This window comes from Drosophila montana, unplaced genomic scaffold (assembly GCF_035044405.1).
Source record: "Drosophila montana isolate Dmon_TW-CO22-7 unplaced genomic scaffold, ASM3504440v1 contig_1624_1, whole genome shotgun sequence".
In the NCBI taxonomy this organism is placed as follows: Eukaryota; Metazoa; Arthropoda; class Insecta; order Diptera; family Drosophilidae; genus Drosophila; species Drosophila montana.
In genome coordinates this window covers 5,058,670-5,081,205 of record NW_026996559.1, presented here as the reverse complement: position 1 = coordinate 5,081,205, position 22,536 = coordinate 5,058,670, and the positions used below count along the sequence as shown (strand labels likewise).

General features: G+C 45.0%; 4 protein-coding genes across 4 annotated transcripts; 1 reads left to right on the top strand and 3 right to left on the bottom strand.

Annotated features, from left to right (window-relative positions):
• Nucleotides 1-324: 324 nt before the first annotated feature.
• LOC135440401 (chaoptin) lies at nt 325-21,741 on the bottom strand. The gene is made up of 5 exons (XM_064699524.1): nt 20,841-21,741; nt 19,108-19,370; nt 3,193-6,127; nt 2,533-3,059; nt 325-1,549 (listed from the first exon to the last, which is right to left on the bottom strand). The coding sequence occupies exons 1-5, from the start codon at nt 21,679-21,681 to the stop codon at nt 470-472; spliced, it is 5,646 nt and encodes a 1,881-aa protein (XP_064555594.1). The 5' UTR covers nt 21,682-21,741; the 3' UTR covers nt 325-469.
• On the bottom strand, nt 8,841-10,886 carry LOC135440649 (serine/arginine repetitive matrix protein 1). Its single transcript, XM_064699935.1, has one exon. The coding sequence runs from the start codon at nt 10,752-10,754 to the stop codon at nt 9,006-9,008; it is 1,749 nt and encodes a 582-aa protein (XP_064556005.1). The 5' UTR covers nt 10,755-10,886; the 3' UTR covers nt 8,841-9,005.
• Nucleotides 13,035-13,586, bottom strand: LOC135440585 (uncharacterized). Its single transcript, XM_064699837.1, has one exon. It carries the CDS (start codon nt 13,540-13,542, stop codon nt 13,042-13,044), a length of 501 nt encoding a protein of 166 aa, XP_064555907.1. The 5' UTR covers nt 13,543-13,586; the 3' UTR covers nt 13,035-13,041.
• LOC135440552 (uncharacterized) lies at nt 16,142-17,188 on the top strand. Its single transcript, XM_064699796.1, has 3 exons — nt 16,142-16,381; nt 16,453-16,929; nt 16,998-17,188. Exons 1-3 carry the CDS (start codon nt 16,183-16,185, stop codon nt 17,186-17,188), a joined length of 867 nt encoding a protein of 288 aa, XP_064555866.1. The 5' UTR covers nt 16,142-16,182.
• Nucleotides 21,742-22,536: the final 795 nt, after the last annotated feature.

The window sequence follows — 22,536 nt, the reverse complement described above, 5'->3', positions numbered from 1 at the left end:
TTGGGCCACATTGAAAACATAAAAAATGCTTTGGCATTTTCTCTGATTGAAAAAGTTTTCATGGTAAATGAATTGAATGCCGCATGAAATATGAAATTGTGCGAATCGAGAGTGGGAGTGTTTCGCAGATCAACAGAGAGTGCATCGACACACATATTGAGGTCCGCCAAAGGCGAGCCAGGGTGCTAAAATGAATTATGTTGAATCGAGTAACCTTTTGAGCACTGCATATCACTGTCTATGCCGCTTGCATGATTGGATTGGTTATTGCTGCACACATTCCTGGTGACATTGACAATGTGGAGGGGAGTGGAGTGCAGTGTATCCATTTTTGATGGCCATTCGGATTGAACTTCAGCATAATAGACAACACACACAGGTCGCAAGTGGGAGCTCTTGAAAAGGACTCTCATAATCGAATGCATTTGAATAATTTGAAAAAAAAGAAGGCGTTGAGTAGCTAGTGCGACTAACAGACGCTTAGATGATTCGTATTGAGTACCACGCCAGCGGCCATGTAACCCCCAATGGCGCCGTTGTTTGGACGATGCGCCACCTGGTGAGGGTTGTGACTGTGATTGTTGTGAGCGTTTCCTGCTGCCGGCGAGACGGTGGAGACGGCAATCACGTTGCCGGCGGCGGCGGCGGCATCGCCGTTCTCCACAACGAGACCCGCAATGCCCACAATGGGACTGCGACTGCCCGACTTGGCCATGGGCAAGGGTACACCACCAATGGGCGTTGTGGCCGTGGTAGTTGTGGTGCCGGTGCTCAGGCTCGTGCCGCTTATATGTGCGCTGATGCCGCTTGGCACGCTCGACATGTTGTGTGCGGCAGTTGACGGGGCTGATGCCGCAGAGGCAGCTGCTGCCGCGGCTACGGCGCTGTTCACATTCGCTGCGGTTCTGGTGAGCTCCTCGTTGGGTATAGAGAAGTGGCGATAGGAGATGTACTCTGGTGGCATAGCCGCCTGTCGCTTGGCGTTCTCGATGCGCTGCTTCTTGAGCTTCACGTAGCTGAGCACCGATATCATCACTATGAACACTATAATGCCCAAACAGCAGCCGACAATTAGGCCCAGGCGTCGCGTCAATATCGAGTGTATGAAGCCGTTGCTGGACAGGCCATTCTCATCGGTAATGAGGCTTGGGGTCGAGTCCAGCGTCTGTACGTCCGTGCAGGCCGAGATGTGCGAGTTTTTAAGCACCTCGTGCAGCGCTTTGTCCGTTACAATGCTGTTCTCTATCAATGCCTGCTGATCCAGCTCCTCGACCGCACCGCTCAGGTGCTGATACGGCGAATAGTTGTCCGGCAGTGATGGCAAGGCGGCCACATCCCCAAACCCACCAGCATAGGCAGAGGCGCCACCCGTCATGGACAGCAGCAGCTCGTCTCTCGTCTCATTGTAGTGCAGCCTTTGAAGCGCATTGGCCAAAGGCTCTGAGAGCCAATTACCGGTCCCGATGACGCAGATGTGATAGCGCGTGTTGGGGCTCAATTTCGTAAGCTTTGTCGAGCTGGCCGTGCCGTTTAGCCGCTTGCCGTGTATCTGTGGAATAAATTAACCAAGTTTCAAGATTATTATTGCGTTGCCAACCTCAGCCGTATACCCAGACCCCGATACTCGTCATCATCGTCGTGTCGTTTTTATTAAAATTTTCTCTCGCGGCCTGCGGCCACAATTTGACTAACTGAACCGGACAATGGGGTCACGCTAGCTTCCAATTTTATTATTTTGCTAAAAAATATGTTATTCAATAAAAATATCAATTACTGCTTGACCGGTCAATAGCAGAAGCTTTAAAATCCAAGCTCAATAATTCAATTACTTATCCGTCAAATTAAGCGATCTCCAACACTAGAAAGCTCACTCGATTTTCTTTCGATAACTTATCGCTTTGCTTGCTCTAAACAATATTATTTATGATTAATTGTGATTTTAGCTAAGAACTGTCATTTTTTGTCATCTACAGAGGCTAATAAAAATAAAAACATAACTAAATAATTCAATTACTTATCGATATTTAAAAGTCACTAAATTAATAGCGATTACAAACACTAGAAGCTCAATCGATTTTCTCTCAACGCTTTGCTGGCTTTTTTAAAAAAAAATTTTTAACGCTATTTAGTCAATGTTTGCCAGTGACTTCGTTTTTCAAGCTTTCAATCGATTTTTATACACATTATCGTGCAGCTTGGCCCACTGTGCTGTGGCTGGCATCTTAGTTAGTTGAGGACCCGGGGCGACGTGTTGCTTAAATTAAATTTTGTATGCACAAAGTTGCGCAGTTTATCGCCGATCGAACGAGGCCACATGGCTCTTACCCGCCGCCAACCATCCTGTAGCCCTCTAAGCGTTGATTAAGCGTTTATTAAAAGAAAATTAGGGGCCAGGAGGCAAACATGGCCAGCTCGATTAGCGGCGGATGGTCAGCTCGGATTCAGCATCGAGTATTTATCATCGAATTTCTGTCAAATTTGGTGCGTCCAATGTCAGTCTGTTGTTTGGTTGAGCAATCATTGGCCACTCACCTCATCCGTAGCAGCAAACTGCGAGAGGTGCTCTCTATCTCTGTCTCGTTCAAACTCGCGGTCTTGGTCGCGCTCCAGGTCGCTGTCCCTTTCTCGCTCGCGCTGGCGCACGCCTTGCCGGTGCCTGTCCTGGTCTCGGTCCCGTTCCATTTCCATTCCGGGCTCGCGTTCGCGGTGATTATCACGGCCTCTGGTCTCGTCGCGGTCGGTTGGGGCCGCAATGAGTCCATCGCCGGTGGCATGGTAAACAATTTCAAAGCCAGTGAGGCCCAAATGGTCGCGACTCTGCCAGGAAACGACCACCGAATATGGCTGTATGTCCTGTATGGCCATTTTGGGTATTAATGGGGCATCACAAAATTGCTGCGGCTCCATGCGGCCAAACACCTTGCCGCGCAGCTCCGTTGGGTGTTCGCACCTCAGATAATTAATGTTATCGCCGCCCGTTGGCGAAAGCGACCATTTCCGATGATCCCGCAGCCATTCCCAGAGCTTTTGTGCATCGCAGCTGCAATGCAGTGGATTCTCTATGGGTGCCCGTATATGTGTCGTTTGCGCGCGCGTGTGTGTGTGTGTGTGCGTGGAGAAAATACAAATGAAAATTGCCATGAGAATAAGCAGCAAATTAGGCCCAGACCGAATTTACGAACGGTTACTTACCCTCCAATTTCAGGGAACGCAAATTCGTTTCGAGTGGCCTCAGCGGCTCCAACGGCACCAGCTCAAAATAGTTCTTGCGCAGATCGAGCAGATGCAATTTGCGCAGATAGCGGAAGCCATCGTTGGAGAGCGCCGTCATCCGATTGCCCATCAGCAGCAGCTCCGTGAGGCTGTGCAGATTGCGGAACGTCTTCTTGGAGATGCGATCCAGCTGATTAAAGCTCAGGTCCAGCGTTTGCAGTTGTGCCAAGTCGCCACTGAACTCGTCGAGATCCTTGAGCGTATTGTGCGATATGTTGAGCAGTCGCAGCAACCGCAGACCTTGCAAACGCTCCTTGGGCAGCATTTCCAGTTCGTTGACGCTGATGTCCAGGGTGAGCAGATTGGTCAGGGTCTTGAAGGCGCCGGGCGAGATGCGCGTAATCCGATTGTTGATCAAGTGCAGATGCTGCAGCGCCTGGAAGGCTTCAAAGTCCTTGGACGTGAGTATGGACAGGTTCGTCTGGCAAATGTACAGCTCCTTCAGATACAGGTAACGCTCCTCCTTCACCGTATAGATCTTATTTATCGGGTTACCAGTCAAATTGAGCCAGGACAAGCGCGGAATGGACACGTCCGAGAGCGCCGAGCTGGGTATCTGCAGGAACCGATTGCTGGACAGGTCCACGCGCTGCAGGTTGATCGAGTGACGCAAAAAGTTGGCCGGCAGCGAGAGCAACAGGTTGCCGCTTAGATCCACATTGTCCAGCTGCGTCAGATTGACTGCATTGAAGCCGCTCAGCGAGCTGATCTTATTATCCCGGAGTATTAGCTGCCTCAGATTGAGGGTGCCGCTCAGCTTAAAGAAATCAATGGAGTTCAGCTGATTCTTGGCCAGATCCAGTGTCTCCAGCGTGCTTAGATTGTACAGTGCAATGTGTGGGAACTCGACCAGATTATTGCGGCACAGACGCAACTCCTTGAACACGTTCAGCCCGTTGAAGATGTTACGGTTCATCTCGGTTAGCTGATTATCGCACAGATCGATGCGCACTAAGTTCGTGATCTTCGCAAACAGCTGATCGGGTATGCTGCTCAGGCTGCAGTTGGCCATGGACAGCTGCTGCAGGGAGCGAAGCTTGTCGAACATGCCGGACATGATGCCGCCAAGGCTGCCGCCGATGCCCACATGACTGAAGTTGTTGTGGGACAAGTGCAGACGCCGCAGGCTGGGCACATCTAGCTTCTGTATATCCGCCGGATTCAGTTGATTGCGCTCGAGATTCAGCTCGTTCAGATTCTGCATGGACTTGAAAGTGTTCTGCTCTAGTTTGCGCAACGAGGTGTTGCGTAGATTGAGTGTGCTCAGCGGCAGCTCATCCAGAAAGATGTCGCGTGTCAGCTGCACCAGCGGATTGTGCGACAGATCCAGCGACTTGAGCTGCTTCATCCGGCTAAAGGCGTAGCCGTCAATGGTTTCGATTTGATTGTTGGCCAGACTCAGCTCCTCGAGACTGTGCAATGTGGCGAAATAGTCGCGTCGCAACTGTCTCAGCTGATTGCCACTCAAATCGAGAAACTTCAGCTGCCCCAGGCTGACGAAGGTGTCCTTCTCGATCTCGCGTATGTGATTGTTGCTCAGGTAGAGCCGGCCCAGATGCGGTGTGTCCACGAACAGCGAACGATCGATCTTCGGCAGCTGATTGTCGCGCAGCCACATGATCTGGATGCGCTGCTGCTGCCGGAACGTGCGCTGATGGATCTTGCGCAAATAGTTCGACTCCAGCTGTATGGAGAGCAGCGAAGAGTTCTGCTCTGGAAATATGTCCTCCAACTCGGTCAGTTGATTGTCCTGTAGATTAATGTGCTGCATATTGGCCAGAGTATGAAATGCGCCAGGCTCAATGTCCTCAATGTTATTCTTCTGAATGTGCAGCTCCTGCAGCGCCGGCAACGGCTCAAAGACGCCCTTCCGCACACGACGGATGCGATTGTTGTGCAGCCGTACCTCGCGCAGCTGCTCCAGCTTGCGGAACATGCCGATCTCCAGATCCTGAATCTCGTTGTTGTCCAGCGACAGCGACGAGAGCTTCGTGCACTTGTCGAACAGAGTGACGGGCACCAACGGTATGAAATTGGAGCGCAAATAGAGATGATCCAGATTGGCCAAAGTGCTGAAGACGTTGGGATCAATGTGCGAAATGCCATTCGATTCCAAGTAGATGACGTCCACGTTCGTTGAATTGGTGAAGGCATCTGCCGGCAGCTCCAGCACATTGTTCTCCGACAGAAAGACCTCGCGCAGCTGTGGCAGGTTGGAGAAGACACCGCTGATGGCGTGTATGTGATTGTGACTCAGATCGACCGTTTGGAGCCGCTTGTTCTTTTCGAACACCTTTGGATCTAGCGTAATGATGCGATTGTGCGACATGTCCAGCGACATGAGTTCCTTGAGGCTTCTGAACGCCTCGGGCTGCACGATCTCAATCTGGTTGGCATAAAATGAGAGCGTCTTCAGCTGCGGAAAGGCGCGAAAACAATCGTGGACGATCTCGCTAAACTGATTCGAGCTTAGATCCAGCAGGATCAATGAGGGCAGCTGCAGTGCGGCCGCTGTTGCCGCTGCCGCCGAGGCATTGTTTGTGGCCAGCTGAATGTCCCCATAGAATGTGGATATCTTATTGTTGGACAGCCGCAGGATGCGCAGGTGATCCAGCTTGCGTAGCGCCATCATCGGGAATGTTCGCAATCCATTCTCCGATACGTCGATCTCCTGCATGCAGTCCTCCAGTCCGGCAAAGCCGTGCTCCGGTATGCCCTGCAGTCGATTGCCCTTAATGTTCAGCTTGGACACTCGTAGTCCATAGAAGCTATAGTCATCGATGCGCACGATCTCGTTGTAGTCAAAGTCCAGGGCGGTTAACTTTTGCATGGAGCTCAGTGCTCGTGAGGGCAGCTGCGCATAGGGAGGGGATTAAGAAAATAGAGAAAGGTTAAAAAGTCAGGCTTATATGCGAGATGTTATAATTGATATATATATATATATATGTACTGAGGATCTATTGTGCATTTTTGCATTTCATGAATATTTAACTATTTGCTTGGGTAATGTCTTCTTATACCTTCAAAGAGAAAGGGCTCTGCGTGAGCTCGTGCCACGATGGCTCAAGCTGACGATTCCTATTGCAGGCTTGCAGCATCCGGGAGCCGGGAGGTCCATCTAAAACCTTTTTAAATCTATGGTTCACGGCACCCGGCAACACCTCTATCCACATTAGGGTGTAAAGCCACAATCCTGCTCGACGGGCCGCAACCCAGAAACGGACGGACAGCGGGATATGGTTTGCTCGTACTAACAGACCATAAGACTCTGATCAGACCTCGCACCAGCAAGATTATTTCAAAGTTTAACTCCTGGTGATCCCGAAGTAGTTTCCTTCCTCCTCCTACTCGTTGATCACAGATCAAACCGCTGGGCGGCCAGCAATTGTCTTCAACAAGTGCCAAGGCCTATGGCAGAGCTCAAAGAACCAAACGCTTGTTTAATCGGATCACTTCTCTGGTGAAAACTCGTACGCCGAAAGGATACTTCTAGTATGGCCCAAGTTTTAAAGAAAATATTACAGGTTAACTTCTCAGAACCAATCGAGTGCGTCTATATTCTTGATTAGTTTGAACAGCCCAGTCGGTATACATGTCGGAGTCGGGTGGAACAGAAAACTATAGCATATAGCTACCAAGATCAGATGAAAGTTTATCCCTAAGAAGAACAACCTTTTCGCGTATTAAATATCTTAGCCTGCTAAGTGGGCCCATTAGGCCAACTTAATGAAGTGTCGACTTATAGCGGTACATTAATTTGACTGCAGGAATATCGTCAGCCGGGCACTGCCGATAAGGTCATTCTAGAAGTTAGGGTAATGCAAGTTAATATGCGTGCGCTGTAATTAATGGCAACAATTGTGCAATGCTCGAGTCGCAATCAAGCTTGTTTAATAAATAAAAGTAAATACACGATAACAAATTAACGTTAACAAAATGCGTAATTTTGCGGTCGGGCTATTATGCAATATTGGATTTTAAAACAGTTTTATTTGCTCCTTTATTCATGTATTTACTTTTTTTATTTATTATTTATTTATTTGCACAGCTGGCTTCGCTCAAATCACCTGTTATGACGGGGCCCCATAAAATATTTAAATTGTTTTTAATAGCAATTAATTGAAAAGTTCAGCAACTATAATTGCGTTAAAGTACGCCAACAACAACAATAGCACAGAAAACCTGATCAGTGCCACGGAGCTCTAAAGAAACGGAGAAGCGAATGGGAACGTGACGAAAGCTTGGTTCTGGTTCTGGAGTGGGAACAATGGACTATGGAAATAATGCCCCACGAGCTTTTCGGCATAGTCTGGTGTATTAACAAATTGTTTACGCTTGTGTTTTCACGAAGTTCAGCTGAATTTCAAAACAAAATTTCAACTGTCATTAAGTTATCTCTTGCCAGCTCCAAAAAAAAAAAACTGGTACCGATAGGTAAAGGTGAGTACCTTATATGTTATTCTATAAAAGTCGTCATTGATTATATCTACAAATAAATAAACCTAAACTGGCAAGGAATCTATAATAACCTCTTGTCGACTCACAACATTAGTTTCATACAAATAATCAAAGTTGACTAGAAATTAAATTAATCATTTACTTTATAAAATGATTAACAATCGCAACTGTGATACATATGTATCTGTTTAACATGTTAGTGTGTGTATGTTTCTTATAATATTTAAATGCGTCAAGTCCAATATTTATCAAAAATACGTCCCTACTGTATGAAATTTTTCGATATTTATCAAATTTTTATGATCTTTCATATATTTTCTTTTATATATGTCTATATATTGATACATGTCGGAAACTAATACAGTGAAAACTCTCCTAACGGACACTCTTATTGGGCGAACACCGTTCTTGTGCGGATCAGGCCATACCCATTCCTCTTCTATTGGGCGTACACTCCGTTTGAGCAGACAAAATTACTTGACGATAGCTGTCCGCCCAGGAGAGTTTTCACTGTACATCTGCTTTAGAAAATATATTTATAGGTAAGTCGTTTTTATGTCGTATGGAAAAAATGTACAGAAACGCAGGAATATATTTTCTAACACTAAATACATGTTATTAATGTGAGCATAGGTAGAGTGGATAGGATATATCTGCCTATATAAGATCTTTCGTAGGTATCTCTGATGTCTCTGAGTCTGTTTATCAAAATAAATCATAGAAAATTATAGTTAATTTCCTTAAGCTGTAACATTGAACAACATTTATATTATTTCTACATTGACATCTAACTTTCGGACTGTAGATGATGGTAAAACTAATTAATATTCCCTTATAAGATGCCTTTGCTGTTGCAATTACCGTTAAACCTGGTCCCTTGCATTAGAATTAAGGCGTATGTTTATATGCACTTATCGATTTGATCACATGTTAAAATCGGGCATATATCTATATTTTTTCAACGATGAGCATTCATTTGTTCGACAATCATCACAATTTGTAGAAAAGTCTTATTTGGAGAAGTTAGCTTTTGTAAACGAGCTATCAATGCTTTGACTCGATAAGAGCTTCAGCTGTCGATATTTCGTATCGATAATTTAGAATCAAAGTTGATTTTTATATTTGTTTTATTTTCATTCATTCCTTATATAAAATCAACACGGATTGTTTCTGTTTGACGGGGGGATTGAAATTAAAATGTAAATGATTTACACAGGGGCTTGAAAAGTTCAAGTATAAACGTAACTTCTGGTCCGCCGCCCATCGATTCCAATTCAAAAGCGATTACGAATGTTGAGCGGCGAGGGATAACGACGACGCATGGGAAAACGGAGCATGCTCTTCTCGAAGGGGGAGACAACAATACGCTGGCCATCGATCTTGCCGCCGTCCATGTTTTTGAGTGCGCACTCGCAGTCCTCGGGATTAGCGTACTCGACAAAGGCGAATCCGCGCCCGGCACGGGAATATCCGCCGCGATAGAAGTGATCTATGGGAAAGTCAACGTTGGTCAGGGGCCCGAAGCTGCCAAAGATCTCCACGATATGCGTCTTGGTCACCTGTCGTGTCAGGCCCTTAATATGCAGGCGCACGGTCTTCAGATCGTGATCGTGGGAACGCAGTGGACTTGGTGTACCATCCAGGCTGCGCCGACGGTAGCTCATCGATGGCGTCGACGATGAGGACGGGGAGCGGCGAATGCGGATCCGAGCACTTAGGTCCGACATCGAGCGCCTTTCCCGGGAACGGGGAGTTGGGCGTGACAACGAGCGCCAGTTCCTGGAGCGCGACGTCGAACGACTCGGGGCGCGCTTTCCAGCTGAACGAAATGGGGTATAGTGGCGCTTCTCGCTTGGAACCGTGGTTGCGCGGGACAGCATGCGTCGCTGCCTGTCTCTTGAGGCTGAACGCGACGAGGACTTTCTGTCTTTATCTTTATCCTTGTCTTTATCTTTGTCTTTGTCTTTTGCTTTTGCTGCGACTGATTTGGAGGATGGCGTCTCCTCCTTTTTCTTCTGCGATTTAGGGTCTGGCTTCCCCTTGTGCTTGCTTGAAGCCGATGAAGACGATGGGCGATGTTCCTTATCCCTTGATACGGATTTGGCAACTGAAGCCGAAGCTAAAGTCGAGGTTGAAGCCGAAGTCGAAGCCTTTTCCACATCCTTACCCTTGGCAGTTGTGCTCCTGTCCCTGTCCTTGTCTTTTTCTTTGCCCCGCGACGATGGCCGCTCGGCTGGGCGCCTCTCCCTTTCCTTCTCCTTCTCTTTCTCCTTGGACTTTGTGGCTGCAGCCGGCTGGTGCTCCTTATTGGACTTTGTGGCCGCAGTTGTGCTCTTGTCCTTGTCTTTTGATTTTGATTTTGGCGGCGATTTATTCTTGGATTTTGGAGTTGGCGACTTTGTCGAGTGCTTGCACTTGCTCTTGGATTCAATGCCCGGCAGCCCAGAGCGGCTACGATGGAGAGTGCGGCCGCGCTGCTTGGAGCACGGAACCGGAGACCAAATCTCTATTGCTGGCGCAGCTTCCTTCGGTGTTGGTGTTACTGGTATTGGCATTGGTATCGGCAATGGTATTGGCAATGGCATTGGTGCCGAGCTTGGCGGTGGAACCGGTGCAGGGACTATAACTGGCAGGGGCGGCGGCACGGGAGTCGGCACGGCCGCCACCACAGGAGCCCTTTTGCGCGAGCGGCTGCGCTTCGATTTGTATTTGGAGTTCTTTGAAGATTTTGTTTTTCGTGAGCGGCGATGACGGCGCTTCTTTCTTTCCGAGTCGCTCTCGGACTCGCTCGACGATGAAGAGGAGGAGCTACTCGATGACCCACTGGAGCAGCTGGTGGTGTCGCTGTCGGTATCGCTGCTGGCCGATGATGCCGGCGAGGGCGTCTTTATCTTCTTCTTCGCAATGTTCGGGGCCAGCGGTGCCTTGGATCCGGCCTTCTTATCAGCCTTCTTGTCCATCTTCTCCTTCTTGGATGACGGCTCGCCGCTGTTGTTGCCTTTGCTTTGAGCTGCCCGACGCATCTTTACGTAACGTTGCTTTAACTTTTCCTTACCAAACAAATGAAAAAATGTAATTTTTCCTTTTATGAATTTTTATTTTATTGGAGCGCTAATATTTTAGCTTGTAACTCAACGAGATTTGCTCTGAAATGAATATAACCAGCCTAGACGTATGCCGATCCTGAAACGCAAAGTGCTATGCACACTTTGATAGCAACAAAATCTACTTTAAAAGGCGACACGAACAGCCATTTTGGGCGAACAGAGTTGCCAACCCCTTTCCCGAAATAAAGCTTGCCGCCGGCTCCAATGTTCGTTTCGTTCTCAGGTTCCTCTAAAATAGTTAAATCCTATGCATCCGAAGTTTAATACTGTTTAGTACATTTATTCATTTGATTAATAAGCTACGAGATTGCCGGCTCAAGTCACAGGTCGTAGTAATTGTACGTATACTGATTTTTATTAAAAATAAATATTAAATATAAAATCAATTTAAAATAAAAGAAGAAAATAGAACAGACAGAGAACGATATTTTGCTCATCGTAGCTTAAATCTCTTACAAGATCTTTGAAGAGACTCGGAATATAATTTGGAGAAGAAAATGACTGATTAAAATGAAAAAATCAAATCAAGCCAAATCGAAAATCTTATAAAAAAATAGTTCACCAAATACCAACAATTATTAAATGTCTTACTTAAATGAATCTGAGCGATAAAGCGAGCTGATCTCAAGCAATATATTTTGTATTTTTTATGACAGCCGTAAGATATTTGGTTAGTGGAAATATATTTGTTTGTAATATACATTTTCTTACATTCGAAACCATGTTTCTTTTTATTATTTTTTACAATTTCTTCCGGTTTGCAATGTGTCATCGAAGTCTTCTTCCTATTTGCTACAAGCTATACCAGTTCGATAAAAAGTGCGATATGTTCAATAAGGTATTGGTAAATTTGAAGCAGATGACAAAATGGCCCACACGTGACTTTATATTTAATTGATGCTGCAGCTGTATATATATTAAAGCCATAAACAAGTTAGAACTAGTTTATACAATCTCGCTTCTTATAAATTAATAATAAAACGGTTTAGTTAGGCGGACTTGATCATTTACTAAACTAAGCAGGCTTAATTATACACCAAGGATAATTTTGGTCAATTGTATTACCGCAGTGAGCTAGACCAAACATTGGGAAAAATGATCCCACTCTATTCTAAAGGTAATTATGTTAAAGAATATAAGTCAATTTGATTGTGAACCGGGCCCTAAACAAAAACAACCGAACAGAAACCCAAGTCGAACCTAGTTTTTCTTCAATGTGTTTTGGTTCTTAATACAAAACTTTGAAGAGGGGCTGGCCTCCAACCATTGGATTTCTTTAACCATATTTGGTAGAAGCCAATTATGAATGAAGATAAAATTTATTTGCTGTCAATTGTAAATTAAAAATTCAATTGTTGCATACAATCATGAGCTGTGAGCCAAACCCTGGTCCCATGCAAATGGAAATCAGGTACATGAGCAGAAGCCCAAAGCAGAAAGCCGGTTCGAACCAGCAAGAATTTGTTTGAGTTTCGCAGCCCTGGCCTTAGCATAGCCCCAAATCTGAGCTATAGACAGTCAAAAAAGGAGCAGCTCGTGTTGCTGTCTAAGGATTTGAATGCGATGTGGCTATGCGATCCACTATCCGCAAATGAAATGAACACGTTTTCGTTTTCGGACTGTTTGGCTTTTTAATTGCATTAAATTACAAAATTTCCGCTACAACTGATCCAGCCTGTGGGCGGGGTGCCGAGCAGGTGACTGCACACGGACTGGACAGAGCGGAGTCTGGGCCCTGTGACATGGCCAAGCGAATTACGGGCTTTTAATTAATGTACTGACATGGAAATTTATGGCAGTCGATTTTAATTTATTGAACATTTGCGACGCCGCTTGGTCCGCTCGGGCCGCTCAGTTGCCGCTTTTGGCTTGGCGCCTTGAAGCGCGCCCCAGTAAATTTATGGCCAAGTCATGCGAGGAGCCAGCGCCTGGCCAGCGGCTGTGGCAAGTGCTGGGGAGGGGTGAGCTAACATGGTAGTGGAGCAGCAGAGGCAAGAATAAAAGCAGAACAAAGAAAAGCCTGCCATAAAATGATATTTATTTTTATTGTCGCAACATTATGAAATATTTACGAGCGTTTTGAATTTGATGCGAAGCAACCAAGAAACAAAAAAAAGGGAGAAGTAGGTATATAATAAAATATATATACATGGAATATATATATATATATATATATATGCGGATATCGTTGTTGTCAGCGTGCTTAGCCCTTGATGACGGGCGCCTTTGAGCGGCACTGCACGTCGTGGATGCGCACCAGCTGCAACCGCGGGTTGTTCCAGTTGATGCAGTTCCTCTCCCGGGCATCGCAGAGGCTCAGCCAAAGGTTACGCCCATCTCTGGTGCGCCAGCAGCTGTTGGGCAACAGCTTGTTGCAGGACTTGTCAATGCAGCTGGGGCGTGGTATGAGCACGCATCGAGCGGTGCCGGTGCTGCTCACAACATTGGCGCACTGCCCGAGGCTGGTCTCCCTGAGCGGCGGCCGGCCCAGACGTCTCAGGGCGCAGTTGCGTTCGCGCAGCCGGCAGGGCAGCATCTTGGTGCACAAGTTCGTTTTGGCATCCCGAGTGCACACCCTTCGCTTGTCATGCAGATCCAGGATGTGGCAGCGACCCACGCACACCGTCGAGGCGTCCGTGTTTGCCTCGGCGGAAGCCAGCACCACGACAAGCAGCAGGCAGCAAGTTGTAAGCTTCAACATCATTCTACTCGATTGGAACTGCAGCTGTTACCGGGAGCTAACTAAAGTTGTTGATGATTGCCAACCGATCGGGCTGGCTATTTATATGTGGCCAGCTCCAGTCAAGCGGGCCCGTTAACTGCATTGTCTACTTAATTGTGTCCCCATTTATGCATTCATTTTGCCACGCGACACGTGTTTCTTTCATCCTATCAGTATGGCAGACAATCGAATACTTTCACCGATAATTCATGTTGAAGTCTATGAGTTATTTCTTATAATTAAAACAATGAACAGATTTGCTAAGAGGATACATCTATATAACTTTAATATCAATTCATGCACAACTTTAAGTATATCCTGAACCCATTAAAATGGGTAAAAAGGGTATAATGTATTTGTGCAAATGTATGTCACAGGCAGAAGGAAACATCTCCGACCCCATAAAGTATATATATTCTTGATCAGCATCAATAGCCGAGTCGATCTAGCCATGTCCTTCTGTCTGTCCGTCCGTTGGTCCGTCTGTCCGTATGTATGAACGCAAGGATCTCAGAACCTATAAGAGCTAGAAACTTTTAGCTGTAGGTCCTCCTAGTCCCCGCGCATATCGAGTTTGTTTCCGATATTCGATAACTTGCCCCGTTTTCAAGTAATCGATAAGAATCCATATCAAATCCTGTTTTTTTTTTTAGCAATTTTGGTAAATAATAAGAGCTAGAGTCACCAAACTTGACCTGCAGCTTCTAGAATAGTATATATATCAAGTATCTTTCATTGTATACCTATCGCCTGTTAGAAGAAGAGGGTGTAGGGTATCCCCTATTCAGGAGCTCCCGACTAGAACCTCTTACTTGTTTAGCTATCGCCTGTTGGAAGAAGAGGGTTCAGGGTATCCCCTAGTCGGGAGCTCCCGACTAGAACCTCTTACTTGTTTTACATTGTTGAAGAGAAAGAAAGCGGGCTTTTAAATTAAATATAAATAATTTATCTGAGGCACATGTCTTTAAAAAAGAAAGATAAAAATCCTATAAATGGCTCCAAATCATAATTGACAGCCTAGATTACAAGTTCTAATCAATATCTATTACACTATGCAATAAATTTAGCCTTTTTTCAGCGGAGGGGATTTTTTGCTTTTACTTTTTTGTTATCTGACCACGCCCCAACGAAAAATCACTTTTTAGCAATGCAGAACTCTTTTGAACATTTTTAATATTAGCCTTAATAATTACAATTTAATTAAATTTTTATTTAATTAATATTTAAAAATATTTATAATTGAAATAAGCTCAAAGCCCTAGCCACATGGCCCATAAGCTAATTAATGAATAAATATGTATATTATAGTAAATTAATTATTTTTGCTACATAAATATTTACAAATTGATAAAAAATTAAATTATTGAACAGTTTGGGCTTGGGTTAAATATAGAGTGGAGGGAATTCGACGCGGAAAGCATGGCTTTTATTTAATTATCTATTTTTGCTTCTAATTACTCAATATATTTTAACTCTTTTTTAAAGCTGAAACCAGCCTGCAGATTTCGCCCATTTGCCTCCAAATAAGATTAAATATAAGCTTTATCTCTATATATAAAACTGTTTGTCCTGACTGACTGACTGACTGACTGACTGACTGACTGACAGACTGATTGGTGATCAACGCACAGCCCAAACCGTAAGAGCTAGGAAGCTGAAATTTTCACTGAAGTTAGGTGTGATGTAGGTGCACGCTAAGGCGGGGTTTCGGGAAATTCCACTCGCAAGTGTGGAAAAATCGCGAAAAATGTTTGTATGTAACTTTTTTGTTTACCATCCGATCGGCCCCAAACTTATTTTCAAAGATCTTTGTTCAAATTCATTTGAGGGGTGTTTCGCACTTTTCGAAAAATCCGTTCCTCCTTGGTGCAAATGGAGGTCAAATATTTGGTGGGTGACGTTTCGCACTCAAATTCATTTCCTGAGATCTATTAGAAAAATCATTTGAGACGTGTTTCACAATTTTCGCAGAATTCAAACTTCTTCGTGGGGAATGCGATTTAAAGATTTTTTGTGCGAAGTTTTAAGTTGTGTCTGATTTGCCTCAAACTTATTTTCAAAGCTCGCAATAAGAACTTAATGAATACGTATGTCGACGATTTGCAAAATTCCACCCGCAACAGTGGTAAATTGGCGGAAAAGGGTTGTATGAAAGTTTTTTGTTTACCATCCGATCGGCCCCAAACTAATTTTGAAAGATCTATATTCAAATTCATTTGATGGTTGTTTCATACTTTTTGAAAAATCCATCCCTCCTTGGTGCGAAGATTTGGTGGATGACGTTTTGTGTTCAAATTTATTTCCAAAGATCTATAAGAAAAATCATTAGAGACGTGTTTCACATTTCTCGCAAAATCTAAACTCCTTCGGTGGAAAATGCATTTTTAAGATTTTTTTGGTGAATTTTAAGAGTTTTCCGATTTGCATAAAAGTTGTTTGATTCCCGTCCGATCAGATTTAAAATCATTTTCAAAACTTTTTTGATTTTATAACATACGTGCCACGGGCAAGGCCGGGTTATACCCGCTAGTATACTATATATAACTAAGTTTTGTCTCAAGACCTACTCCCCAAAAGGCACATAAGCTGTCATTCAAGTGCTTCATTCTGCTGTTAAGGTCAATGGCATTTACAGTAGTCAGACAAAAGACGACGCATGGCAAACAAAGAATGTGCCGACTGCTGTTTCTATCATTCGGCAGCCGGTCCTTTGTTTTGCCTAGATGCAGGAGCTATAAAAACGTTGTGCGAGAAGTCCAAGCCAACAACTTTTACACCAGACACGGCTCACATACCAACATGCAGTTGACCAGGTTAATTGGTAGGTGCTCTCGTCAGTATTGTAGCCCTGGGGATTGGCTAAGGCGCCACTTGTCCACTTGCTTTTTGCAGTAATTGTGCTCAGCGCGCAGATTTTGTTGCTGCTGTCGTCGCCGATCGACGCCCGGACGCCCACATTGGTACCCACGCCGGGACCAGTCACCATTTTGCCCACGCGTTGGCCGCTGTGTCGGCTGCCCGCTGTTTGTGCTGCGCGTAGTCCGCGTGTCTGCGGCCGCGCTGAGGATGGGATGTGCCGTCGCTTCAGGAATATTTGCGAGCTGTTGGAGCTGAATCGCCCGGATCTGAGCAGCAGCAACCAGCTGACTTGGACGCACACGCAGGAGCGTGACTGCCGCACGGTGCGCGGCGTGGGTGCGGCATACGCGACCTGGTGCCATCAGGACTGTCCCAGGCGACCGGTGGCCTGTCGACGCACGCCCCGCTCCCAGGAGATATGCGTGCGTTCACGCAACCATCAGCAGTGCAAGGTGATGGCCAACCGCTGCCAGCTGCTAAACAACAACTGCCACTCGCGTCCACGCAACAGTAAGTGCTGCCAATCCCCAGGTGTCCTACTTCACAGCTCACTCGTCCTCTCGCTCGTTTCTTTGCAGATTGGCTGCCGGCAGACAAGCGCCTCTGCGGCCAGATGCAGCTGGGTGATAAGCCGCGTGCCTGCGCACCGGTGCCGCTCACTAGGAGGCCCGATGTGACCATTAGGCCAGTGCTGCCCCAGCCGCCATCTCGGACAACGACTACCACCCGCAGACCCAGGCTTGTGAACGTCACACTAACAGCTGGCTAAGGAGATTGCTGCAAGCGTTTTATTCTTCTACTGTTGCACCTTTTTCCTTTTTTTTTTTCTATAAATAAAACCAACAAAGTGAACATTCTGCAGAATATTTGCTGCAGTATTAACTATTTAATTGCAAGCAGCGTCATGGCGAGCAGGAACCAATGCTGCCACGCCCATCGCCCACCTCTGTACACATGTTTCCAGCTGGATGCCTTTTGCCAGGCAGCCGCTGCGGCCACCGCGCTCGGCGAAAATTATTATATTGAACGCAATTGTTTTTAGCTTTGGATCGTTTGTTATTCCGCGGCGGCAAATTACTTTTTATGGCTGCCCAAGTGCCGCTTGTCGGGTTCACGTTAACGGTGGATGCCGTTGCCGTTGCCACCGTAGCCACTGTAGCCACTGTTGCCACTGTTGCTGCTGCTGCTGCTGTGGCGGCTGTTTTTCCAAATTTAATGGCTTAGAAAGCCATTTGCATTTTTTTCGGTTGCCCAACTTTGTTCAACATTATTGACGCCGTATGTTGGCGCCGCTAATTAGCTTTGGCTGCATCACCAGCATCAGCCCCAATCACACCGTCAAAACCAACAACAGCAGCAGCAGCAGCAGCAGCAGCAGCAAACAAATACTTTACCAGTTATGTATTTTATTATGCAGCTAACAATCAGTTTTGAGCGCTCGTGACTTGATTAAATTTTGCAAAATTTAAATAAACATACGTTCAGTCTTAGTTGTCACAACTATCGAGGGTAAGTTATGGGTTTGTTTAATTAACAAGAGTAATTTATATATTTGTGTAATAGGCAACTGATTATCTCCACGCCAGAGCCAAGTTTTGCACCCGACATTTTATTAATGCAGCCCGTAAGTAAGCAATGAATTTTCGACAACCGGAAATGAGAGGCAGCTGCCCACGGCCGCCATGTTAGAAGCAGGTAAGATTCCATAGCATACTTTTGCGCGGTCTTGAAAATCAATAAACCAATAGGAAAACATTTTGAATAAATGCATAAAATTATCAAGTTAATCAAAACTGTTTGTGTACCATGAACTGGACCGAAAGCCAAAACATTTGAATATATTTTCATTGAAATGTTTTAGTTCAAAATAAAAAAACTTTTAAGAGCGACTCAGAAGCAAATCTTTAACAACTTATTTCATTTATTTAATCATGACTGCTAGATGTGAATTGTGTGAAGAGATCACAATAATAATTAGAGAGCTCAATAAAAGTATTAAATACTAGATTAAATAATACATTAAGGTCATCAAGGTTTGAACCAGCGCCTCGGTTCATGGATATGTAAAACCAAATGCCAGGTACCCGAATTTGGGCAGTTGGTTCAAGTTGTGATATTTGTATTTGGTTGATAAAAATTTATGTTCCAGTGAGTGAAATATCTTCATCTTCTTCTTAGTGATATTTGTTAAAACCTTAAACTCATGTGCATATATAGTATACACCTTTTTTTCACACTTCAGTCAAGTGGGCCATGTGGCTGGCACACATTAATCGCCGTTGCTGTTGCTGCTGCCTTTTGTGTGTTGTGTTGTTAGTTGACAGCCAACAGATGATTGTCACACCGTTAGTTAGGGCGTTGACTGTGGGGCGTGGCTGGCGCTGGCATGCCACATGCACACGGTTGCAGCGACAGGCGGCAGCAGCAACAGCAGCAAAATGTAAAGTGCAATACATTTGCATGCAATTATTTTTGGTGTCTGTCGCCTACGTTGCGTTTGCCCCACTTTTGCTCAGTTTTCACTTATTTTGCTGCAGGCAACGCCCCCGAAAACAGGTGCCAGCGACAATAGTGCCACTTTGAGGTAACCTGCCAGCTCAACTTTGTCAGTATTTGCGTTGTGCGTGCGCTGGCAAAGGCAAAGTGTTGCACATGGCGTATACGCAATGTAATTTTTTAGCCGCTTACCTGCGTTAATTTGCCATTGACAATGCTCAGAGACTCGAGACTGCCGCGCACATTACGCAGGCTGTTCTCCTTGAGCGCCTCCAGGTGCGAGTGCGAGAACTGCAGGTGCCGTATGTGTACGCCCGGCTGTATAACGTCCTGCGAGAGTGATGTCACGGACCGATCAAAATCGTAAATGGACAGCGAGTGTATCGGCGCCGAGATGCGTTCCAGCGTCGAGCGCAGCGACAGCGCCGTCGTGCCAGGACACTCCAGAAACAGGCCTGCGAAATAACAAGCACAGAAATCCAATATCAATTATAATTTCAGTAAGCCAGCCCCCAGCCCCAACAACGAGCAGGGTGATGCCACTATGACCATCAGTTGCTGTAATCTATATTATTCTCCTTGCAGGCGATTGTTATTAGTTAATGATGCCTCGAATTCCACCAGGCAAACAGACACAGCTTGAGTAAGCACACGGACGGAACGACACACACGGCTATAGCGGTGCCTTCGAGTGTGGCATAAGTAGTTCAACTTGCAAGTGTGTGTGTGTGTTGCTCGGCATTTTATTTGCTCTTAGGATTTAAACAGAAAAATAAATAATCAGCTTAAGTAACACATAATGATATCGAAATTCTTGCAAATTGTACGCATTCGAAAAATAAATGCATTAGAGCAATGTAAATAATCAATAAATAGAAACTAAACTTAATCCTTATGCGGTAGAAACAGCCAATCCTGACTGTACAGCAGTCAATAAAAAGGAGCCTTTGCCAAATTTCTGGCACCTAAGCCACGAGCTTTTGCTAGGCATACTTTAACAGATCCGTTGAGCTATTTTCTCTTCTACAAGCACTTAATCTGATTGAAAGCTTATCTAAATGTAAAAACTCTTAATACCAAACGATTTTAAAGCCCGTGAAAGCTTTGATCTAACTTAAAGCTCGTCCAACTGCTCAGAAATAAAAGGATTTATTGTGCTTATCAAACTGGCATCACATAAAAACTTAAGTCACAATATAGATCTGTTTTCAGAGCTTATAAGGCTTTAAGCTTTTGTTAAGCAAATATTGTGAGGCGCTTGAAAACTAAGGCTCTTGCTTAAGAAAGCTTTAGGCAAGCTAAGCTATATCGAATTTGATGTAATTTGAATGAAGACTAAAAGATCCGTTTAGCTATTTTCTCTTCTACATAGACTTAATCTGTTTAAAGCTCATCCGACTGATCGAATAAATGAACATAAACATCTTAAGAAAAAAGCTTTGAGTTAAAAGATTTTAAAGCACATAAAAGCTTTGGTCAGACTTAAAGCTCGTCCAACTGCTCACAAAGAAAATCGTTGATAATAATCTAATCTACTATAATAATAATAATAATAATAATAATAATGTTAATAATACATAATAACAAGCAAAGACTTGCGGCTTGCCTAGTTTCTCGTGATCTGCAGACAATACTTGATTTAATTGACTCGATAACAATGAATACATGTGAGTACTCGGTGTGTGTGCATTCGTATTCAAGTGGTGTCTAGTCTGAAATGCTGCTCTACAGATGCTCTCTGGTGTCAAAGTAAACAATCTTTGCATGCACACACACACACACACACACGCACACACTTGCACACACACTTAAGGGCGGGTGCTGTCGTGATATGTTATTGTGCCTGTCCACACGTTTTTGGGTGCAATAAACCTAGCTCTGGTCGGCTTTGATGCGTTTAATTAGTTTTGCCGGGCTGGACTTACCATCTTCGAACTTGTAGCAGGGGCAGGCGGAGCTATCATCGAAGCTGGGACACTCGATGCCGGCTGCTCCACCGCCGCCGCCACCGCCATTGCCGGCACCGGCGCCGCTGTTCAGCTCGTAGTGTAGCTCTCGTGCGTTGCTTTTGCCACCGATAAGCCCGCTGCTGACGCCGCTGCTCAGAGTCTTGTGGCCGCTGCTCAACGAGCGGGCGGAGCGCTGGGCAATTGTCGACATAGTTGGTGTTGCTTCTGGTTTGGCTGTTGTTGCTGCTGCTGCTGCTGCTGCTGCAGTCGTTGCGAGCGTCAACCACAGGACAATCGAGAGACAGCTACGTTGATGCAGCTTGAACTGTTGCTGCCGCTGTGGCTGCTGCTGCTGTTGTTGCTGATGCTGCACTCTGGCAACATTATTGCAATGTCGACGACGCTGTTCTTGGTCTCGTCCAAATTCGTGTTTCTGTTCAAGTTCTTTGGCTGGCGCAATGGCGACTGCCTCACCAATTGTCCCCGTTGCCATTTGCTTTATTTGATGTCCTTGTTCCTGGCGTTGTTGATGTTGCCGCTGATTATGTTCCTGCTCCTGCTCTTGCTGCTGCTTCTCCTGCTGCTGCTGCTGCATGTTTTGATGTTTGGCTCCCTGTTTTTGTGGTTCTTCTTCGTTGCTGCCGCCTGCCGCAGCTGCCCCTAGCATGCGCCTCTGTTGACAGTTGCTAGCGTTGATGCTGCCAATGTTGCTGCCGTTGGGACCGTTTGTTGACTTTGTGCATTTTGCTAATAAGTTTGTGAGCTCTGTTGCAGTTGCAGTTGTCGTCGTCGTGTTTGGCTTGCTGCTCTTGCACATTTTCGATTTCTATTTATCCAAAATCTACGAAACACACACTCTCTCTCCCTCTTCCCCTTGCTCGCTATATCCCACTTGCTCTGCTCTCTCTCTCTCTCTCTCTTTGTTTTTTTTTTTTACCAGGTTTCTCACTTGATTGTTTCAATCAGCGCACGGCTGCAGCTCCGATTTTTTATTAAATTTTTTGTTTTTTTTTTCCCTCTGCTGTTGCTGTTATTACATAACGCTCAAGTTTTCCGCGTGTTTTAGGCGCGCACCATCTGCAAGTGAAAGGAACGGAAATGAGTTGAAATCGATATCAGGCCTGATGATAGAGTTGCATAGAATAAACATAGACATTTGATTGCAGGCACGTATTTAATTTGATTTAATAAGGATTGCAAATACACTTCGTCTCGATATTTATATTTAACATTTGTTATCTCAACTTTCACCCCTGATTTAAGTAGGCGAAGTAAATGAAGACTTGTTTAGATATTGAGATAAACTCGTTGCTCAAACTAGAATTGTTTCAACCATATAATTGTCTCCATTTAAGACCATATTTATTTTATTTCAAGGTGGAAATGAGCTTAATGTATTAAGATAATTTTGTTCTAAGTTTTAAGATTAGTAAAGATTGATTCGATACGCTTTCGTGCTAAAAACAGATCAGCACGGCTTAAAAAAATTACAAAATAATTAAATAAACTTAATTCGGGTGTTGTTCATACTTAAGAATTTAAACTTTAAATAAGAATTTATGATTAGGTTTCAGTTTGGTGTAGGATTCAAATTTGCCAAATAAAAAGAGAGAGGGAGCGACAGTAACAGAGAGAGAGAGGGAGAGAGAGCGAGAAAGAAGTTAAGAGACAG